Source organism: Grammomys surdaster, unplaced genomic scaffold (genome assembly GCF_004785775.1).
Source record: "Grammomys surdaster isolate TR1022 unplaced genomic scaffold, NIH_TR_1.0 126612, whole genome shotgun sequence".
Lineage (NCBI taxonomy): Eukaryota > Metazoa > Chordata > Mammalia > Rodentia > Muridae > Grammomys > Grammomys surdaster.
The window spans coordinates 920326-943045 of NW_021621401.1; the positions used below are offsets into that span (position 1 = coordinate 920326).

Here is a 22720-nt window from a genome sequence, read left to right on the forward strand (position 1 = left end):
AGTGATGGGGGACACCTGGAGTGGGTGGGGAGTGATGGGGGACACCTAGAGTGGGTGGGGAGTGATGGAGGACACCTGGAGTGGGTAGGGAGTGATGGGGAACACCTGGAGTGGGTGGGGACAGATGGGGAACACCTGGAGTGGGTGGGGACAGATGGGGACACCTGGCACACAGATTTCCATATACTCAGCTAGACAAATATACACGTAAATAAATTTAAGAAGTAGATACATCAATGCTGTGAATCTTCTCACATCATCTTAATGTGTTTGGGCTGTGTGTTCACATGTGCGTGGAGGCCAAAATTCCACAAATCTTTAATTGTGCTCCATCTTGTTTTTTAAATTTCATTTAATTATATAGTCTGTTGTTGTATGATGTGGTGCCAGTGAGGAGTTAGATCTGAGGACAACTTATGAGAATTGTTTCTTTCCTGCTCTTTGGGCCCCAGGGATTGAACTTGGGTTGTCTGGCTTGGCAGTAATCACTTTTACCCACTGACCGTCATCATACTACTAGCCTGCTACCTTATTTATGTTTTGAGACAGAAAGCTCAACCTGGAGCTCATTGATTCTGATAGGTTAATGACCAATGAGCTCCAGGGATTCTCCTATCTGTGATCCCCTATCTGTGATTACAGATGTTATTCCCTACTTTTCTATGTGCACTAGGGATACAAAGTCACGCCCTCATGCCTACGTGGAAAGTACTTTACTGACTGAGCCATCTCTCAAGCCATCTCTGGAACCTTCTCTTGTACAATCTATGGTATTTCTCAAAGCCATTTTTTACCCAATAGGGCTCCTTGTAGCGCTAAATGTTGTACACAAAAGACTGTTGTGTTCGTCTCAGTTATCATGGATGCTTTGAGTCCCTGGTTCCTATGAAATGGGCACTATGGAAGCCTGGAGGTCAGAAATGCTGAGTCTCAAGCTAGCCAGACTCCCAAGTCAGCTTTGCACTCTCCCTGGTGATATGACGTTCAGGACAGTGGGCAGGACTAAGTACTTATCAAGTGAAGGAGCTAGTCTATCTGGTGTGTCTTCCTGAGAACTCTAAAAAGAGGGCCTGTGGAAAGGGACTTCATCTTCTGGAAGTGTGGTAGCAATCATTTATGAATCCAGTGTTCTGACAGGATTTGATGAAGGTGATGGGTGTGGTCTCTGGGGAGAAGGAGATGAATACATAGAGAGAACAAAACTTGATATGTACTTGGGCTTGTCTTGAACTCATAATACTTCTGCCTGCTTCAAACTCAAAAGATGTAGTTCCAAGGATCAGACAAAAGTTATCAGGCTTGACAGCAAGTACTGGTACACACAGGCCAGCCCTCATTTTTAAAGAAAATTTCCATTCGTTCAACATTTCAAGTAAGAATTTTAAAATTAAGTTCTTGCCATATTCATGTTATGTAGCTCACTAAGAAAGTCTCATCCAAGTGTCAAAACCAGTCACTATATTGAGAGAACAGAAGGCCCTGTCCTCAAGAGTCTTCTATTTCAGTGGAGAGAGATGGCAAACCACGGCAGCTCCCCAGGATAATGTCCTTACAGATTCCTGTCCCTCGCTGTAGTTCTTTCTCCATTCCTCACTGTGCTGAGGCGACGCTTTTCTCTTGTTTCTTGAGTAGTTGCATTCTGCCTTCTCAGAGCCTTTGCATTTGCTGCGTCTTTTGATGGGAATGTTCTCTTCTCATATGTTCATGGACCTTGTACCAGCATTTGTGAGGTCCTGATGCTGTCGGGATCCTCATTAACTGTTCTCTGTTTGCTTTGATCTCTGCCTTCTCTTATCACTGTTGGCCTTTCTTTGGAAAGTATCAGATGGAGTGGCTGCTACTCAGCATCTATGTGTTTCATTTTCTCAGAGGCTTTCCTAGGATCATGTGCAGAGTATGTACTTAAAAAAGTCCATGTGGATAGACCACAAAGGATTCCAAACTTCCTCCTAGGGCAGTAGACTCCTTCCACTGACATTCTGCTCTGGGGGTCAAGAGCCTCTAGTCAGGATGGTAAGCCATCCTCAGACTAATGTCTTCTCGTTCCTTCTATCCTACAGGTGGTGGATTCCCAGTTGGTGTGCATGATGAACGAGAACAGCATTGACTACATATCTCGGTTTAATGACCTTGCCCAAGAATTGTCCATCACTGAGCCTGGCCGCCGGGAGGTTCTTTTTGATGGTGGTGGTGGCGGTAATCCTGTTGGTGACCTCTCTCAGTGACTGTGCTTTGTGACATGGGCACCCTGGAATCCACAAGAGAAGTCTACAGAGCTGGCCCCATGAATCTGTCTGCATAGTAGAGAAAGTCAAGCCCAGAATCCTGAGAAGACAGTGAGCAGGAGCACCTCTAACAGCATGACAATATTCACATGCAAAGGAGCAGCCTGCCCAACAAGCAGGGGTTACACCATCCACAAGCTGCCCTGAGAAGGGTAGACCTCAGAAATCCTTTTGGTATCAGAGGCCTTGCAGTCCTGTAGCCTGTGTGGCAATCCCGACTGTATGTCTGTGTGTTGAGCCTTCCAGAGGGTGTCCTCCTTGCAAGAAGACATGCCTGATGTTCATTTTGTCTTTGGAGCTGTTATCCTATGTGATGGGAGGCCACAGCCACTGCTGCTTTCTTTCTGATACCCTTTTTCCACTTGGCTGTCTGTCTGCAGTGATGTTGCAAGGGACAGTGAGTATAGACCAGTCTTCTTGCCTTGGTGGTATCTTTAACCTAAGACACTTCCTGGATGCCTTGACTATGAAGCAGAGAAGGGTCCCAGAGCCATGTAGCTAATGTTATCTTCCCAAGATTACTTAACCCTCACCTAGTGCTTTCTACCCAAACCTTCTAGAGGTTTGGTTCTGCCTGGCATAAGGAGGAGGAAAGAAATTTTCTTGGAGGTTGTATGGATGTTTTGTATGGTCCTGCAAAGCTTGTTGGGAATGGTTTTCTTGTGGTTTAAGAATTGGAGGATATGGACAAAGAATAGTAAGAGTCCCCTATCTAGGTGGCTCTGCTCTCTACCTGTGTTTAATGCTTATTTCCTTCTAAGATACCATTCCTCTCTACTGGCCTGACCCCTACCCCCATCCCCAAATGCACTGCTATGTATGCAGATTTTATGTGTGCTTATAATTTTCATGTGTTATTGCTGGTGTTTGAGGGGTATTTTTGCCCCAGGCTGTCTGTCTTCCTGTTCTGGGACCCAAGCCTGGTTTAGATGTCAGGGTGTAGGAAGAGCTCCAGCTTGATGATGTTTTAGCAGTTCTCTTATGGAGCCCAGCAGTGGTCAGTCAGTAGTCAGTAGATCGGGCCATCATGCTCAGAGTGATGCCAAAAAGAGGTCCACCCCTCTTATTTGCCCTTTAATAGATCCTTGTAACATGGTCACTCCTGCTGGACCTAATATGTCAGGTAGCCATGGCTAGTTCTTGGTGAACAGATGACCCCTGCACTAGCCTCTCATTGCTCACTCTCTACATAGTAGCCAGGGCGGATACACCATCCCCCATTTTTTTTTTTCTTCTTGAGACAGGGTTTCTCTATAACTTTATTTATAGGCCGTGGTAGGCTGGAGATCCACCTGTCTGCCTCCTGAGTGCTGGGCTGAAAGTCATGTTACCACACCCAGCTTACAGGTCCTTTTTAACTCCTAAAACTGCCACCTCTGCTTTCCACCTGTCAAGTCTCCTTCCTTGCACAGTAGAACATAAGACCAGCCCGGGCCGTTACTTCTCTCCATCTGCAATGAAGAATGGGATGGAAGTGTCCCTTTGGGACACTTGATCCATTGGTCGCCCTGGCTACCACAAACCCTAGAATGCAAGCTCTACTCCTGAAACACAGAGTATAGGTAGGGGCTCTTGACAGTAAATTCCTTCACCTCCCAAGATCCTCCTGCCTTTGTACTGGTGAAGGATCTGCCCCAGATGCTGACACGTAGACCCTACATCTGGTAAAAGTCAAACGGTTAGATGAGGAGAGCAGCGTACGGTGCCGTTGAGAGACTGTGCTGAAGTAGCCAACATGTCTCTTTACCCAGTTGTGTGCTTTCAGCAATGCCTTACTTAGCTGAAGGCATTTAGATCTTGGGACTGAAGCCTGGTTAAGATCCCAGGCTCAGCTTAGTCCACTGCTAGCTGCCCTTCTTGTGTTTCAGATAGACTTTCCCACAACATTACTAAGCATGGGTGCTTGTAGAATCCTGGTAACTGAGCATGTAATACCAGGTGGTTGGCTTCTTAAGCTGGTTCCCCTCAGGCAGTGAATGCTGTGAGGCACATATTAGTCTGTGCTGTCTAAAAGGAGTTGACACTGCCTTGAGGGCCAGAGACTACAGCCCTTGTCACCCATTAGCAAGCAAGGCATCAAATGGACTGGTGCTTTACAATAAGGAAGCTGACAGGATTCCAGAAGATTCCACTGCTTCTTTAACAGCCAGCCATACCTATTTGCTCATCATCGCCATATTAAAGGACAGATGGTGGCATTTGTAGCAGAGGATCAGTGGATGTGACTCCTCCCGGCCTAATCAAATATCCATACGTGAAACCTGGAAACTGCCAACGGTTGGAGTTTAAAAAACAACACAGCAAAGAAACCTCCTAGGTTCTACATCTTCCTTCTCTTCCTTTCCATCAGTTTTGATGGTTCATGTTCACTTGGGCTTCCCTTCCTCATTGGAACTTAGTGTGACAGACATGCGGTCGGTCTTTGAGAACATTTTTTGCTAATACTAATGTTTCTTAGACATGCTGACTCATCTTTTCAAAAAATTGGGAACCTGTATCTCCGGTGCTTGGCATGGATTGTGTCCTAGAGAAGATGCTCAGGCGAGCTGAAGTCCATGTATCCTGTCGGGCATAGAACTTGCTCAGGGAGGGGGACTTTAGAGACATTTCATCTGTTGGTCAGCCTTTTTTCCTACCTTCTTCTTTTTCATTCCTTGCGATGGCCTCTGCTAGGGAGGTGTCATTCAGTTTAATAGCTTTTTTGTTGTTTTGTTTTTTTGTTTTTTTGTTTTTTTGTTTTTTCGAGTCAGGGTTTCTCTGTGTAGCCCTGGCTGTCCTGGAACTCACTCTGCAGACCAGGCTGGCCTCGAACTCAGAAATCCGCCTGTCTCTTTAATAGCATTTTTAACCAGACCACATTATTAGAAATGGTCAAAACAAGTTTAAAAGGAAATTGTTTTGTGTACTTTTAAAACAAATCTCCCAGATGCATTCATGAGGAAATACTGTATTTTGTCTTAATTTAAAATAAATAAATAAATAAATAAATAAATAGATAGATAAATAAATAAAAGACTTTAAAAATGAAAAGAAACCCACAGTGTACCTTTCCCAGAGGCTAGCCTGATGAGGTCAGTCCAGTTTTGGAAGCACTGCACCAGCCAGACTCTTACTAGTTAGATCACTGGCTGGAGGGTGCACCCAGCAGGCAGAACTCAGTGCTGTTTGCTTTGATAATCGTTAAGCCATATCATCTGAGGTTTCCAGCTTGAGATGTGAATTTGTTTTATAGACTATAAATATACAGTGTATGTATAAAGCAGAATGCCTGTCCTTCTGATTATTTTTTGTACCATATTGTAAATTACATTATTTATTCTTTACCAATTTTTTGGGAATAAAAAGGTGTTTTGGTTATTTAATAAACAAAAACTGTTAAACTTCGGCTAAAATTTCCAGTTCGGCTTGTAAATGTTTTTATTGTGCATAAATACATACTAATACTTCATCTAATGACTGTCTTTTGTGCCTGCTTTTAAAGCCAGTGGGCTTAGGATATTCTGATCTGGCACAGTGTAGGGAGATGAGCCAGCCCTAAGGCTTGTAGGTTCCCAGGAGGTGAGAGTGGGTCGACAGGTGGGCCTCAGAGAATGATAGTTGAGTGGTCGCTGAAAGTGGAGAGGTGGAAGTCATTACAGAATCCGCTGCTTCTGTTATGGGTATGGTGTGCGCTTCCCTGAATAAGGTGCTGTAACCCCAAAAGAAGCCTTCTCTACTACTGACCTGAAACTTCCTAGTGCCATACCGCCCCGGGGTTGGTAGGCAAGGAAATGCGGATTCCGCACGGTGAGGCGTGTTGGTGTCGGAGGGTGGGGCCAGCTATGAACCAATGGCCACGCCTGAAGCTATGAGAGGCAACTGCTTCAGCCAATCGGCTGTAAGCGCGGTGCGGGCCTCCAAGCCTCCTCCTAATTGGGGCGGGAGGGAGGGATGGGGCATGGTTCCACGATAGGCTGCAGAGACATGATTGGCGTCGGAGGCGTCCAACTGGCTTAGGCGGGTCAGGGTATCTGCGCGGGACCAAGCGGGAACCGCCGCGCGGCGACTGTGGAAGCGCGGGGCGGCGGCCGACATGTTCCAGGGCGCGGATGGCCAACCTGGCGAGTTGAACTCCAGGTGCGCGGACCGGTGCTGGGACCCGGGTGGGCGCGTAGCCGCAGCCACGTGGCGGGCGGGAGACCCTGCAGATGCGGTGGGTGTGGCGCGGGGTTCCCCTGAGGGTACTGAGCGCGCTCTTCCTCAGGCTCTTGCAGCAAGGCTAGTGGATTAGAGCGGAGTGGAGACCGGGCGGCGGGATTAGGACACGTGGCTTTCCTGAAGCGCTTGCTCAGGAGAGACTCTTAAGCCGGGCGCTACCGAGCTGTTTGCCGCTTCCTGACCTCTTCCCGAGTTCTGTTGGGTTGGTCAGGACGACCTTTGAATGTGGCTGAGTGGCGGCAGCATTCTCAGACCCAGCCCACGACCAGGTGTTCATAGGATGCACTACTTACTAGTAGGTCCTCCCTGGCCGGGGACCTTCCCAACACAGTTTCATTTGGACTTTCTCTCTGATCTGCTTTGAGTTGATAAAGTGAAACTAGTGTTCGAATTGACTTCACGAGCTCCAGAAGTTAATTGTGGAATAGGCTTCCATAGAGAGGATTTTAGGAAAAGGATGAAATTTCCATTTGATACCTGGTTGGGTTGGGGGAAGGGGAGCTGCCTTAACTGGACGATGAAGTGCAGTTGGAAGCCTCATCTGGGCCATATTAGATAGAAAGCGTGCTTTGGATGGAAACTTACTAGGTTGGGAGAAGATAGCAGACTGATTGCTCCAAAGCCGCACCTTGATTTTGCCTAGGCATTTCAGTGGTTACACCAAACATGCCAATATAGATAGATCCCTACAGCAAGTCTTTTAAGTCAGGAATTACCTTCAAGGATGATGAATCTAAGATAAAGAGAAACGTGTAACTTGTTAAAAGACACAAAGAGTCTGGATTAAAACCCAATCAAAGGATCTAGGGGACAGACTACACCCTAAAGGGCTCTGAAAAACACAAGGAGAGCCTCTTTACTTTATACTCGAGTCAGGCCTGACTCCCCAGATTAGAATCTATAAATTCTGGCAGTGGAGTCCCTAGCTACCATGGCTATAAAGCAGAAAGGTTGATAGAGGTAGGGATTTGCTTCCATGTAAGCTACATAGCAAGTTGAAGACAGCGTGGGGAAGAGAGCAAAGTAATCTCTCTTTAATCACATGTTTAATCCAGATCAGAATCTAAAACAATATTGGTAAAGTATTAAAACTAAATTTTGATCCTAATTACTATATAATGTGACTCAAAAAAAGAAAAGGTCCTTATGTGGTTCACCTTACCCTTACCTCTGTGAGTAACACAGTGTCTTTACTGTGTAACCCAACTTGGTCTTGAACTCTAAATTCTGCTTCAGTCTCCCACGTGCTGGGGTTTACAGGCCTGTACCATCATACTTTGTGATGAGACCAGCTTTTGTTCACGTCATTACTGTTTGGTATTGGGCTCAGCCACAGGAAAGAGACCATCAACACCAGTCCTGTTGAATCCTGGGAATCTGTTGGTCTGCTCTAAGTGACTCATGTTCACTCTCTGCTTGTAGATCCATGAAGCCCCCCGGAGGAGAATCAAGCGATCTTTTTGGAAATCCAGAAGAAGGTATTCCTTCAAGCAAGCCTAATAGGATGGCATCTAATATTTTTGGACCAACTGAAGAACCTAAAAACATACCCAAGAGGACAAATCCTCCAGGTGTGGACTTTATACTTCTCAGATTCCTTGGCCTTAAACTCTAATGTTCTTTTTAAAATACTGTCTGACAAGCTTCTGTTGCTGTGGTGAAACACCAGGACCAAAGCAAGTTGGAGAGGAAAGGGTTTACTTTAAACACTTCCACATCACTGAAGGAAGTGAGGACAGGAATTCAGGCCAGGGCAGGAGCTGATGTAGAGATCATGGAGGGGTGCTGCTTACTGACTTGCTCCTTATGGCTTGCTCAACTTGCTTTCTTATAGAACCCAGGACCACCTGCCCAGGGATGTCCCCACCCACAATGGGCACGCCCTCCCATGTCAATCACTAGTTAAGAAAATGCCCTAAAGGCTTGCCTGCAGCTCTGTCTTAAGAGGCATTTTCCTAATTGAGTTCCCTCCCGTCATATGACTATAGCTTTCGTCAAAACGACGTGAAATAGTTCTGGATTGTTTTGGTTTTTGAGACAAGGTTTTCTCACTCTGTAGACCAGGCTAGTCCGGAACTCATAGAGATCTGCCTGCCTCTGCCTTTCAAGTGTTGGGATTAAAGACATGTGCTGCCAGGCCCAGCTGGTTCTGGGTTTTTGTTTGCCTTTTGTTCTTTGAAGGCAGTCCTCTGTGTAGCCCAGACTGTGAACTCATAGCCTTCCCGCTTGTCTCCCGGAGTGCTGGGATGACAGGTGTGGAGCATATGCCTCACTTTGCTTTCTGTATTTAGATCCTTTTCTAGAACCTTCTGTAGCACCTTGTCCTTTGTGTCAACAGTGTCTTTAAAAAGAGAGAAGGCTTTCCTTGGCTGTCACGTTCTCTCTTAAAGGTGCTCCATCTACTCAGCAGATATTTGCTGAGTGTAGTTGCTGAGGCTGCTGGCCAGGTGAGGGGGTTTCTGGTCTCAGAGCCTCTAATCTGAAATTTATATAAATTGTGTATTCAAATGTTTTTCTTAGGAAGAGTATTTTTAGTATGATTTCAGTGGGGTTGAAATTCTGGAGCGTTCACCTCTGTGTAGTTCTCTATCGTTCCCTGCTGTTACCAGGCAAAGTTTTTGGAAAGTCTTTACTTGCTCTTGGTGTTAGTTGTATGTTAGACCTCAAGAGCCTGCAGAAGATTATGGAGTTTGGGGCCAACCTGGGCAATATAGTGAGACACTGTCTCAGAAAAAGAAGGCAGCAAAGCACCTTAGGTGATAAACTATCCTCCCGGCCTTTCCCTTGTCTATATCCATTTTTTTAAAAGCTAGATTTGTTCTATCTTTGTAAGCCTGGAGGGGCTATATATGGAGTCCATATGCTGGAAAAGGACGAAGACCTGCCCTCTGCCTTGTGTCAATTAATGGTAAAGACTTTTTTTTTTTTTTTTTTTTTTTTTTTAAATGAAATACAAATGAACAAAAGCTGGATTTTGGCAGGCAGTGGTCATGCACACCTTTTAAGGCCCACACCAGGGAGGCAGAACCAGATAGATCTCTGTGAGTCTGAGGCCAGCCTGGTTTACATAGTGAATTCCAGGACAGCCAGGGCTACACAAAGAAACCCTGTCTTGAAAAACCACAAAAGCTGGCTTTTGTTTGTTCTCTTAGGGTCAGGGTTGGAGTTGCATTTAGTGTCTGTGAGCCATCTTGGCCTTCCTTCCACAGAGTTGTCATTAGACCTGCCCCAGTGGCAAGCCAGGTTCCCTGGGAAAACATGGTGTACTGCTGTACCTGTTCCCCAAGGCACTCTTAATGCAGGTGGGATCATCTAGCCCATTCTGTGCGTGGTCATAAATGAGTGACAGCCATCTCGTTGCAGTGACCAGATTGATTCTGCACCAACACGTTTTGGAGCTTGTTTTCTGCCTTGTTAGGGGCTCCTTTGAAGACAGTCTCTGAGGACACAAAGCCATATCCACTGGTACATCTGTTCCCAGGGCCTGGATGCACTGGTGCTCAGTCTTTGGAACTTAGTCTTACAGCACTCACACATTTGGGAGCTTCCTGAGAAGTGTGCAGAGGCAGAGTAGAGATAATTTAACAGTGTGGGATCATGGAAGCTTTGCTGGGATTGCCTGTCCTTTGATGTCTCATATTCATTAGTTTCCATGTTTCTTGTTTCTTGTATATTATTTGCCTGACAACATTGATCTTTGTTGATGGCTTAGTAGTTCCAGAAAGTGTGTTTACACACTTTGCATATATTTTCACTTCATTCTTACTATAACCCGAGAAGGTAAATGGTTCCTTTCTTATAACAGCAGAAACTAAAATCCAGGGAAGTTTCTGGCCTGAGTGAACCCCACAGTTAGTCATTGGCAGAATTGGCCTTTGGATCTAGTTTTCCTGTTTCTAGAGTCCATGCTCTAAATTGACCTAAATCTGCCCACTATGGCACATGCCTATAATCCCAGCATTTGACACATAGAGGCAAAAGGATCAGGAGATGTAAGCCAACCTGGTCTATATGAGACCCTGTTTCACAAAGCAAACAAACTGACCAGAATACATCCATTGAGAGAAACTTCTGAAAGGATAATTGCTAGGTCATTGGGTACGTGAATTTAAAATGCTGACACGTTGAGTCTAAAGAGGTCTCCACTGTTATCCATGTTTGTGTACATTCGGTCAGTATGGTTTAGTTTATTGTGTGTGTATGCAGAAGCCAGAAGGTGTCCAATCCCTTGTAATAGAACATTTGTACAGGCATTTGGGTGGGTTCTGGGAACCAAACCAAGCCCCTTGCAAGAGCAGTAATCACTCTTAACCTCTTATAATTTGGCCTCTAAAAACTTATTTTGAACTTAGTTTTCCTTAGTAAGCTGCTAGGCATGCCATGTGACTGCTCCTTTAGGGAGTAAGTAGGAAAGAGAACTCTTGTTCAAGTTAGGGCAAAATAATAAGACTTATTTGGGAAGTAACAAGTTTCTAGTTTCAAGAAAATTTGGGGATCTTGGTGACCAGAGAGAAGGGATATGTAGAAGTTTCTGGAGAGGCAGTGCTTACCCTACAACTCTTTGTGATGGGTCCTGAGAACTTTCCAGTGCTCTGTTTCACTTTTTTTTAATGAGCAGTGTCTGACCAAAAACTTGTAATTGTTACCCGCCTCCTCCCTTTGGCTGTGGTTTAACTCAGTATCTAGATAGCTGATCATTCTTCCACTGAGCCACAACCCCCCCCAGCCCCAAACTCTTGAGGTTCATTATTTGGTTTTCAAAGTTTCACCTTGACTTCTGCCTCTGTGTTGAATGTGGGGACTGATTCCCAGGAAGTCTATGGCTGAGGTTTAGAAAGTTCTAATTTCTAAATCTTTACAAAGGTGCAGCTCTTGATATCCCTAAAAGTTTTATTTTTCCCTTAAAAAGATAGGCCTCACCTAATCCACTTTTATGCACAATTACAAACCTCCCAAGGTAGGTGTAGTTTTGTATTTACTTTATTGGGTCCTTACATCACTCCACCTTTTCCACCCCAGTCCCTTCCAGCACCAGGTAGGAGAGACACAGGACATTAGTGGGGAAAGGGGGCTTAGAGCTCCGTAATGCTTCCTGCTAATTAGGGACGGTGAGTTCCATGGGACAAATCTAATCTTATCTTTCTCTTGTGAGAATATCTCCAACTTCTTGTCTCTTTTTCTCTGGACCATTTGACAAACCAGCAGGAACATGTCTCTTTAGGGGGTGTGTGCCTCCACCACCTACTCCCCTGTGCTCTGGCATTTATTTCCTCTCCAGAGTCCCCAGATTTAAACTGTCTGCAGCTGGCAAAGATCACACCCTTCCCAAAGCATGCAGGAAGCAAATATTCTGTTGCTGTGAACAATCTGTAGCAGCCCCATATCCCATAACTGGGATTTTTAAGACACCATAATTCTTACTATGTTTTCCCCTGCCTGTTTTATGCCAATAATTGTACAGTTTTGCTGAGAAATTATAAACAAGACATCAGTGAAACTAAGTGTTTTTCTTTTTCTGGGGTGGGGGTTTGTTTCGAGACAGGATTTCTCTGTGTAGCCCTGGCTGTCCTGGAACTCACTCTGTAGACCAGGCTAGCCTCGAACTCTCGAACTCAGAAATCCGCCTGCCTCTGCCTCCCAAGTGCTGGGATTAAAGGCATGCGCCACCACCGCTGGCACTAAGTGTTTTTCAAGTCAGTGACCAAAGATTTTTTTTCCTTCTTTCTATAAACTGGTGACTCTACTACTCTTGTCTGAAAAGGCTTATACTGTTTGCTGCTTCTACTCAAGCTAGGTCTCCAAAGCCGCTTCCTGAGGTCAAGGTGTATTACCTTATATGTCCCTCTTGGACCTGCACTCACTCAACCAATGGCACCGTTTACCACCCAGTCTTCAACCCACCCCCAGCTCCAGCCTTCTATTAGAAAAACTTTTGCATCTAGAAAGTACTTGTTCCTTCTCTGGCAGAAAGTACTGTATTTCTCACAGTTTAATGCACCTGCTACTTGAACTCTGAGGCTTTTATAAAAAACCTTACAATTTCTTTTTAAATGGCTGAATTCACAATTAAAGCAACAGGCTTTTGATATCTAAGGCTTTTGGCTAACAAGTAGTAATCTTGTAACCTCAGGCCACCCGTTGAGGGGCTCAGTTTGCTCAAGAATAACCCTTTTTGTCAAAACAAAAGGGTTGTTTTTCTCTACCCTTGTCCCTCTGGCCCTGGCCCTCACGAGCTATGGGGACTAGAAACCCAAAGTTCTGCCAGGGTAGCTCACATTGAGGAGACCTCCAACCTGGCTTACTTATGCTAATTCCCAACAGACCGATTAGGTATAGAACTCACATATACTGTTTTCCTTGAGTGTTGTTTCAAGTAAAAATCTGATGGTAGAAGAATATTCTTCCCTGGAGAGTGTGTGATACTTTGTATATGCTTGGCCCAGGGAATGGCACTATTAGAGGGTGTGGCCCTCTTGGAATAGATTTGGCCTTGTTGGAGTAGATGTGTCACTGTGGGTGTGGGCTTTAAGACCTTCATCGTAGCAGCCAGGAAGACAGTATTCTGCTGGCAGCCTTCAGATGGAGATGTAGAACTAACTCTCAGCTCCCCCTGCACCATGCCTGCATAGATGCTGTCATGCTCCCACCCTGATCATAAAGGACTGAACCTCTAAACCTGTAAGGTAGCCCCAATTAAATGTCCCTATAAGACTTGCCTTGGTGATGGTGTCTGTATACAACAGTAAAACCCTAAGACAGAATGTATGCATCTTTCAAGTAGGTGATGATGCTCATGAGAAGATGAAGGAAAGTGCCCATAAATAAATGCTGCCATAGAAGGCAGAAGTCGGGAATAGGTAGCAGAAGATTCTGAAACTTGGACTTGGACTTGGTTTATACCAGTTCTGTACCAAGTAACACAACTCATGCTAAGAATAAATCAGAATGGTAGTTTTCAGACTTGATGAGAAAGGAAACATAGCCACTTTCTTCAGTGTGTGTGTGTGTGTGTGTGTGTGTCTCTCTCTCTCTCTCTCTCTCTCTCTCTCTCTCTCTCTCTCTCTGTCTGTCTGTCTCTTTCTTTCTTTCTCTCTAGGCTTTGGCATTTATTCCCTCTCCAGTGTCCCCAGAATTAAACTATCTGCCCCTGGCAAAGATCATGCCCCTCCAAGAGCACACACAAGACAAGTAGTCTGTTTCCGTGGGCAATCTGAAGCAGCCACACATCTGGGATTAAAGCAGAAACATGTTCACACAACATAACTGAGATTTTTAAGATACCACAATTACGGCTGGAGAGATGGCTCAGCAGTTAAGAGCGCTTGCAGAGGTCCTGAGTTCAATTCCCAGCAACCACATGGTGGCTCACATCCATCTGTAATGGGATCCAACGCCCTCTTCTGGTGTGTCTGAAGACAGCTACAGTGTACTCATATTCATTAACAAAAAAAAAAAAAGACATTACAATTCTCACTACAGCCTAGCAGCTACACTCCTGATCACTACAAGCCAGTGTCTTCCAGAAAGTCCTCTTCTCCAGCCACAGGATCCTGGAGGGCCTTTTGTTAGGTGTACTAGCTAGTTAAAAAACAAAAACAAAAACCTTTGGCATTCCAGTTTTTTCATTCTGATTGTTGTCCAGAGTTCTGTGGTGACAACATGGTCGTGAGAGCTAAGGCGTAACTACTGTTTGGTGATTATTTGAGGGGACACAAAAAAGAACATGGAAGAACACGGACCAGTCCTTTAGTGATATGGTGTTGTTTGACTTTCCCTGGGGAGATGTAAACAGACTTGTAGTTACCCTCTAGTCACCCTAGATAGCCCATCAGCAGCCAACCAAATAAACAGTCCATCTAGGTAAGCCACTAAGTTTATTGCGGTTTACAGGAACATCAGTGAAGGGTAGCTTAGGAGCACAGGAAACCCTATAAACACCCGCATCACTGAAAAGCCGTGTGTCAGCATAGATGTCAGCCTCCTAAAGGTAACACAGATTTAATTCCATTAGGCACGATGCTTTGGGGAGGTGGGTGCTTGACACCTGCTGAGTGAAGACAGTGGTTGGTATTTCATACCTTTTTGCCTCACATAGGCACAGTTGCATCACGTCCAGGCCTGGGGCCATGAGATCTGCCCGAGATGCACATTGCTATTAGAGCTTAGTAAACTCACAGTGGACAGCAAGGAGCATGTCTCTTACCTTGTTGGTATCTATTCATCATTAGGTCTTCTGGCCAGAAAGAGGTCAGAGTGACTAACCTTACTTTCCAGATCATAGGTTCACCATGAATAGCGGTTTACTAAAACCTTTAATTATTTGCTTTTGTTCAGCATTAAGGGAGCTCTGGGGAAAGGTGGTGTTTTATTCCTTTTCCTTTTAGAATCCAGATCAGGTCAGCTTGGCTATACATGTGAATGCTGTAGCAGACCAGATTAAGGATTGGCTGGGGTGTAAGGCTTCAGGGACTTGGAGTAATTGTCCCAATCTGTTGCCCTGGAACTTAGGAAGGCATTACGTCTTCCATGAGAGGTCATCTCTCAGGGTAACAGTGATGGCATAGTACCAGACGGGAGCTCTGATGTTCACTCTTCTGTGATTGTTCCTGCAGGAGGCAAAGGAAGTGGGATCTTCGATGAATCAACTCCTGTGCAAACTCGACAATATCTGAATCCCCAGTCACTGCCACTGTGCCTTTGGCACATCCAAACAAGCCCAAGGTATGGACTGCATTCATAGAGCCAGACAGGAGAGAAAAGTAAAGGTTGTGTCAAGTTCACTTTTCAAAAGTTCCAAAGCAGGTGTGATATACTATTACGAAAAGACAGAAAGACCATGTTGCTTTTCCTGGGTATGGTCATTTATTGGTTAGTCACCCAGGAAACATGTTTCAACCTTATGACTAAAGACCTGGGGAAGGGAGTTGTGTGACATCCCTACACAGCAGCCGCCAAGCACCTGTCTGTGCTACTCTACTGTGTGTCCCTGAGGTCTCGTGACTCAGCACACAGAGTAAGAGTTTGACCCTGGAATCCTCCTGTTAACGGGCTCCACCTCTTCTGCCTTCCCCACAGCTTTACAGATGTTTCACAGAGAGGAGCAGTTAGAGGAGGGACCAGAGCATCCCGGTTTATCCCCACAATGTATATCTTGGCAGTTTAGAAGGCACAGTCCTCTGCATAGCTCTGCCAATGACTATGAGCAGTCAATCCCACACACATGACAAACCCTCTCCCACCCCAACTCATCTGAGTTAAAGGAAACACTAACATTCAATGCCCTATCTCTGTCTGATCTAATTACAGGCAGAGCAGGAGCCTCTCAATAGAAGGAGATGCTGGATTTGCCTCCTGGTGGGTTCAGGACTTTGTTGTGGGAGCGAGGTCTTGGCCCCAGTCTGGGCTCATGACTGTCAACCGTGGGTGTGGGCTCTGGTATCTTTGCATGCTCTGCTTCTTTTGAGCTTCCTTTCTCGCCCTGCTGTCCTCTGGGTGTGGAGTTTGCTGCAGCTGTGGGATAAAAATCAACAAAAGTCCATGAAAGGCAGTACATAGTCCACTACACTATGAAGCAAGCTGCACTGACTGGAAGCCAGTGTCCCGGCATAGCTAGTGAGTTCGGAAGTCCACCTGCTCCCAACTGGTCTCAAGCCCATGAAGCTCTTTGGATCCTTGCTCTTCAAACGGCACAAAAGAGCTGCTAGAATTGTGGTTCTCAACCTGTGTCCAAATCCCTTGTGATGGTTTGTGTATTCTCAGCCCAGGGAGTGGCACTATTAGTGGCCCTGTTGGAGTTGGAGTATCACTGTAGATGATCTGGGCTTTAAGACCCTCATCCTAGACATCTAGAAGCCAGAATTCTGCTAGTGGCCTTCAGATGAAGATATAGAACTCTTAGTTCCTCCAGTACCATGGCTGCTGGGATGCTGCCATGATGATAATGGACTAAATCTCTGAACCTGTAAGTCAGCCAAATTAAAGTTGTCCTTTATAAGAGTTGCCTTGGTCATGGTGTCTGCTCACAGCAGTAAAATCCTAAGACACCCTTGATGAGGGAAGTCACCTAAGAGCATTAGAAAACACAGACATTTACATTACGATTCATAACAGTAGCAAAATTAGAGTTATGAAGTAGCAATGAAAATAATTTTATGGTTGGGGTCACCAAAGCACGAGGAACTGTATTTAAAGAGTCCCATCAGCAGGAAGGCTGAGAAGCACTCTTCTAGAAGAAAAGGAAACCTAACAGTATTACTAGCAGGAACTGTGCTCAGGTCCCTAGCCGTCTTTGAACACCAAAGCCGCCCTCTTATGCTTGTTTCTGTCAGCTGTTTTAGAAGGCAGAGCAATGCTTCAAAATGGAAGAGCTCTTTCTCTGGGATACAGAAGGGGCAGGAAATAAGCTTACCTTTCAGGTCAGACTTAGAGTCTTCGCCTTCACACAGCAAAACATGATCCTGCAGCAAGATAAGCCGCCAGGTTAGTGCTCATTCAGGTAGACAGTGAAAATTTAGGGATGAATGGCTGGTTTATTTTGAAATGTGTCTCCCTGGCCATCTATGGCTTAAACCTAGACCCTGCTAGGGAAGTAGTCTACCCACCACCAGGCCACATCTTCAGTCTGATTTTCACTTTCTGAGTTGGGGTTTCATTAAATTTTCCAAAGTCTGGGCTTGAACTCACTCTGTAGGTAAGCAGGCATTGAACCTCAGCTTCCTCCACAACAGCTGGGGTTACAGGTCCCACTATAGTCTGTTTTATTTTTAACCTTTAAAATGTTCATGGCAGGCTGGAGATGGCTCAGTGGTTAAAGCTCTTGCTGCTCTTCCGTAGGACCAGAGACCAGTTCCTAGATACAGTTGTCTGTAACTCCTGCTCCAAGGGAACATGATGCCTCTGAGGGTACCTGAACTCATTTGCATACATACACATATGCTGACATACCTATACAACATAACTAAAAATAATACGGTTTTATAATAAACAAACTAGTAGGCTACTAAATAAACTGCTCAATAACAAAGTGCTTCTCTAGCCTGCAAGAGCCTCTCTGCATTTGATCCCCAGCACTGCAAAACAGAGACCTGTGACTGAGCCCATGGGACTCACTGTACTGCAGCAGTGATGTTAGCTTACTGGCAGCCTCTCAAAAATCCCAGTTATTCTGTTTCTTCAAAAATAGCCTAAGATGTAGCTTTTAAAAAAGTAGCCACAACAAGCTCCAAATAACAATCATTTCCTCAAAAAAACCACCAGCATGCTTCATGGCTTCATCTATGTTGTCGTCTATATCAGAGTATCCTGTTTGACAGCACAGCACTCAAATGTGTGGTTCAAAGCAGACAAATGAACAAACCAAACAATTTGGCCACATAATCAAATGTTGCACTGTCAAACAAGAAGCTCTGATACCTACAACAGTATGTATGTATGTATGAATGTATGTATGTATGCATGCATGCATGTATGTATATGGACAACTTTTCTCATAAGGAAAGTATAAGGATGGGATGTGGCTCAGTGGGCAGAGTACATGCCTAGGATACAAAAGGCCCGTAGTCCACATGTCCCTGGAATAACACGAAAACCAATAAATCGATAATAAAAAATACTAAGTTTCACCAAGATATGGTAGCTCACCCCTGCAATCTCAGCACTTATGCAGGATGCCAAGAGTTTGAAGCCAGCCTGGGCTATTAAGAGGACAACCTGCTTCTCTTTTGAGACAGACTCTCACTATGTACACCAGGGCTTCAACTCAGAGACCTGCCTGCCCTTTTCTCTCAAATGCTGGGATTAAAGGTGTGTACCACTGTGTCAACAAGACAAAATTTGCCTTTAGAAAACTGTGGTTTTGAGCCTACTTAGGTTTGACTTTTGGGAGAACTGACCTGAGATGGTCTCTGATGGCCTTCTACTAGGAAGCCTTATCTACAGGCTGGCTCTTTGTTCTGTGAGCAGACAGTGAGTATTATCGAAGTCTAACCCTTCACGGCCAGGTTTATAAATGCTGACATCCTATTATTATTCCTACATTGCTTCAAAGCTGGGATACTTTTTTCCAGCTATGACCTCACTATGCCTCTCAGCTAGCCTCCAAGTCACTGTTGTGCTGCACCATCTTCCACATAGCTTCCACACAGGTACACTGCAAAGTGCACCACTCTAGACGACACCTGTTTTTATTGGGAGTTGGTGGGGTGATGCTGCCATGATGTGCATGCTGAATCAGAAGATAGTTTTTGAGAGACTGTTCTCTCCTTCCACCTTGGGTGTCCCAGGTATCAGACTCAAGTCTTAGGCCTGGGAGCAGGAAGCAGCTTAATCAATGGACCCATCTTGCTGATACCCTATAGCACTTTTGTAAAGGGGACTTTTCTTTAATAGGTATTCTTCTCTGCACTTCATGCAGGAAATGCTGATCAAGCAGATTTAAAAAAAAAAAAAAAAGAAAGAAAAGAAGAAAAAAAGAAAAAAAGTTGGGCAGTGGTGGCGCACGCCTTTAATCCCAGCACTTGGGATGCAGACACAGGTGGATTTCTGAGTTTGAGTCCAGCCTGGTCTACAGAGTGAGTTCCTGGACAGCCAGGGCTATACAGAGAAACTATCTCAAAAAAAAAAATCAAACAACAACAACGAAAACACCCAAACAGGTTTTTTGCTGTTGTTGTTTGGGGTGAGGAGGAGGGGGTGTGTTCAGACAGGATCTCCATAAGTGGCTCTAGCTATCCTGGAGCTCATTGAGACCCACCTGCCTGTCTCTTGAGCCACCATGCCCAGCTTGGTTAACACTTTTCTTTTTTTCAACAAATTGAATGAGTTGATTTTCTGGCATGCTCTAAAGGTCCAAAATTAGTATTTTTTTGATCCAACAAATGAAAAATAGTTGCTGAACTTTAATCAATTGCAATTACACGTTAATCTTAATACATGGGTGCCTTCACTGGATCAGAGACCTGAGATCAATAATCCTCAAAGATAACACAAGCTCACCCTTGTGGAGTAAAACTCATCAAGAGCCATCATCTTGGGCTGGGGAGGTAGCCGCGGTAGAGCAGTGGTCTAGAGTGACAAAGTGTAGGAGACTGGTCTGATGTGCTGGTGTTCAAATGCTAAATAATGGCCCCCAGAGATCTGGTCACCACTGCCCGAGGAGACCCTCTCCTGCATACTAAATGATGTCAGGTAACCTTGCTGGCAAGTTTTTAGATACCTGGCAGGGGGATTGCAGGTAGAGAAAGACCAGGGAGAAGAGGAGAGGAAGCTGTGAGAGGAAATGGACAATGAGTATGTAGGTGGGACAAACAGGAAATAACAAGGGACATGAGGCTGGGATATAAGTTCTATAAGTAGCTCTAAAACCTGCCCAAAATACCTGGATTGTGTGTCTTTTTTATGGGCAAGCTAAAATGTATAATTCAGGTTACACAAAGCTCAGGTTAAGTCTGCAGTACTATGTGAAAAAGAGACCCATCATCTTTCTTTTCAAAAAAAAAAAACAAAAAAATCAAGAAGGGTCAAACTCTTATGCTGTGTGCTGAGTCACGAGACCTCAGGGACACACAGTAGAGTAGCACAGACAGGTGCTTGGCGGCTGCTGTGTAGGGATGTCACACAACTCCCTTCCCCAGGTCTTTAGTCATAAGGTTGAAACATGTTTCCTGGGTGACTCTAACCAATAAATGACCATACCCAGGAAAAGCAACACAGTCTTTCTGTCTTTTCGTAATAGTATATCACACCTGCTTTGGAACTTTTTGAAAAGTGAACTTGACACAACCTTTACTTTTCTCTCCTGTCTGGCTCTATGAATGGAGTCCATACCTTGGGCTTGTTGGGGTGTGCCAAAGGCACAGTGGCAGTGACTGGGGACCCAAATATGTCACTGGTCTTCCCACCGGGTGGATTCAGACGTTGTCGAGTTTGCACAGGAGTTGATTCATCGAAGATCCCACTTCCTTTGCCTCCTGCAGGAACAATCACAGAAGAGTGAACATCAGAGCTCCCGTCTGGTACTATGCCATCACTGTTACCCTGAGAGATGACCTCTCATGGAAGATTAATCTGGTCTGCTACAGCATTCACATGTATAGCCAAGCTGACCTGGATCTGGATTCTAAAAGGAAAAGGAATAAAACACCACCTTTCCCCAGAGCTCCCTTAATGCTGAACAAAAGCAAATAATTAAAGGTTTTAGTAAACCGCTATTCATGGTGAACCTATGATCTGGAAAGTAAGGTTAGTCACTCTGACCTCTTTCTGGCCAGAAGACCTAATGATGAATAGATACCAACAAGGTAAGAGACATGCTCCTTGCTGTCCACTGTGAGTTTACTAAGCTCTAATAGCAATGTGCATCTCGGGCAGATCTCATGGCCCCAGGCCTGGACGTGATGCAACTGTGCCTATGTGAGGCAAAAAGGTATGAAATACCAACCACTGTCTTCACTCAGCAGGTGTCAAGCACCCACCTCCCCAAAGCATCGTGCCTAATGGAATTAAATCTGTGTTACCTTTAGGAGGCTGACATCTATGCTGACACACGGCTTTTCAGTGATGCGGGTGTTTATAGGGTTTCCTGTGCTCCTAAGCTACCCTTCACTGATGTTCCTGTAAACCGCAATAAACTTAGTGGCTTACCTAGATGGACTGTTTATTTGGTTGGCTGCTGATGGGCTATCTAGGGTGACTAGAGGGTAACTACAAGTCTGTTTACATCTCCCCAGGGAAAGTCAAACAACACCATATCACTAAAGGACTGGTCCGTGTTCTTCCATGTTCTTTTTTGTGTCCCCTCAAATAATCACCAAACAGTAGTTACGCCTTAGCTCTCACGACCATGTTGTCACCACAGAACTCTGGACAACAATCAGAATGAAAAAACTGGAATGCCAAAGGTTTTTGTTTTTGTTTTTTAACTAGCTAGTGCACCTAACAAAAGGCCCTCCAGGATCCTGTGGCTGGAGAAGAGGACTTTTTTTTTTTTTTTTTAATGGATTTGAGTACACTGTAGCTGCCTTCAGACACACCAGAAGAGGACGTTGGATCCCATTACAGATGGATGTGAGCCACCATGTGGTTGCTGGGAATTGAACTCAGGACCTCTGCGAGCACTCTTAACTGTTGAGCCATCTCTCTAACCTTAATTGTGGTATCTTAAAAATCTCAGTTATGTTGTGTGAACATGTTCTGCTTTAATCCCATATGTGTGGCTGCTTCAGATTGCCCACGGAATCAGACTATTTGTCTTGTGTGTGCTCTTGGAGGGGCATGATCTTTGCCAGGGGCAGATAGTTTAATTCTGCGGACTCTGGAGAGGGAATAAATGCCAAAGCCTAGAGGGAGAGAAGCTCTGAAGAGAGTGCCTGTGTTTCCTTTCTCATCAGGTCTGAAAACTACCCTTCTGATTCATTCTTAGCATTAGTCGTGTTACTTGGCAATCCTGTAGACATACTCACACTTTCCAAAAACTTTATGAGGACATTTCTGGCACCTGCAATAGAGCTCTCTGTAGGCACTAGAAGCATAAGTAGCACCACTTAGAAGCCCTTTTCACAGATAGACACGCAGGGGAGACAAGGAACCCTGCCCACAGGGGCTGAACAGGAGAGAAATCTGGCTCATAGAAGTGACAGGACTGTGGAGCCTAGTACCTCTGCTGTCAAATGACAGTTGTGACCTTATTGCCAAAACAGTATCCTGGCCTAAGGAGTACTGTTTATTAGCAAGGTCAAGAAGTCTCAACTTTCTAAAGGCGGCTTGGCAGCTCTTGTGCTTCAGAGTACAGAGTAGCACTTTTTCAAGTGTTGAAGCAGGGCATGGATGTTTATAAGAAGCTGACACTAAAAACACCTTGCCATACATTGGTAAATAATTCTACCCAACTCAATGTCCAGCAGGCTTTCCTCCCAACTACAGGAACAAAGCCAGGCAGGAGAACAGGAATCCACGCAATACCTAGACATATATGGCCTTGAAGAGGCCAGAGACCTTATGTATAGAAGAACCATGAAGAGAGAGAACCCCTCACATGTGCAGGGGTTAACGCTATGCTTAAGGCTGATGAGACAAAAGGAACAACCCACATGCAAATTTGGCCTGTCAGGGATGAGTCAACTGTAGAGGAAGACAGGCTGCTACCTCAGACCTGGTCATTCTACCCGGTCTGTTGAGTTTGACCGTGGCCGTGTCAACCAAAGAGTTTCCCTCTTCAGCTGCCCTGTATCCTAAAGCCAAGT

At 45.0% G+C, this 22720-nt stretch overlaps 3 protein-coding genes across 4 annotated transcripts in view; 2 read left to right on the top strand and 1 right to left on the bottom strand.

Annotated features, from left to right (window-relative positions):
* Positions 1-5738, top strand: part of Cramp1 (cramped chromatin regulator homolog 1) — a 50186-nt gene extending 44448 nt beyond the window's left edge. For both annotated transcript variants that reach the window (XM_028760947.1, XM_028760948.1), the window contains exon 21: positions 2061-5738. In XM_028760947.1, the coding sequence (XP_028616780.1) occupies positions 2061-2225 (165 nt within the window). In that variant the 3' untranslated portion in view covers positions 2226-5738. The remainder of the gene's footprint in view (positions 1-2060) is intronic.
* Positions 5739-6294: 556 nt separating this feature from the next.
* On the top strand, positions 6295-15645 carry Jpt2 (Jupiter microtubule associated homolog 2). Its single transcript, XM_028760760.1, has 4 exons — positions 6295-6401; positions 7905-8053; positions 15095-15203; positions 15558-15645. The coding sequence occupies exons 1-4, from the start codon at positions 6358-6360 to the stop codon at positions 15643-15645; spliced, it is 390 nt and encodes a 129-aa protein (XP_028616593.1). The 5' UTR covers positions 6295-6357.
* On the bottom strand, positions 14338-21323 carry LOC114615121 (jupiter microtubule associated homolog 2-like). The gene is made up of 4 exons (XM_028760761.1): positions 21318-21323; positions 20307-20516; positions 16891-16939; positions 14338-15992 (listed from the first exon to the last, which is right to left on the bottom strand). The coding sequence occupies exons 1-4, from the start codon at positions 21321-21323 to the stop codon at positions 15805-15807; spliced, it is 453 nt and encodes a 150-aa protein (XP_028616594.1). The 3' UTR covers positions 14338-15804.
* Positions 21324-22720: the final 1397 nt, after the last annotated feature.

Bases quoted from the DNA above. Each gene is read 5' to 3' on its own strand.
- Jpt2 (XM_028760760.1), top strand. From the start codon at position 6,358: ATGTTCCAGGGCGCGGATGGCCAACCTGGCGAGTTGAACTCCAG. The intron at 8,054-15,094 runs GTGTGGACTTTA...TTGTTCCTGCAG, and splicing joins CAAGAGGACAAATCCTCCAG to GAGGCAAAGGAAGTGGGATC. The intron at 15,204-15,557 runs GTATGGACTGCA...CCTTCCCCACAG, and splicing joins CACATCCAAACAAGCCCAAG to CTTTACAGATGTTTCACAGA.
- LOC114615121 (XM_028760761.1), bottom strand. The intron at 16,940-20,306 runs GTATGGACTCCA...ATCTTGCTGCAG, and splicing joins CACACCCCAACAAGCCCAAG to GATCATGTTTTGCTGTGTGA. The intron at 15,993-16,890 runs GTAAGCTTATTT...TTTATCCCACAG, and splicing joins CTCTAAGTCTGACCTGAAAG to CTGCAGCAAACTCCACACCC.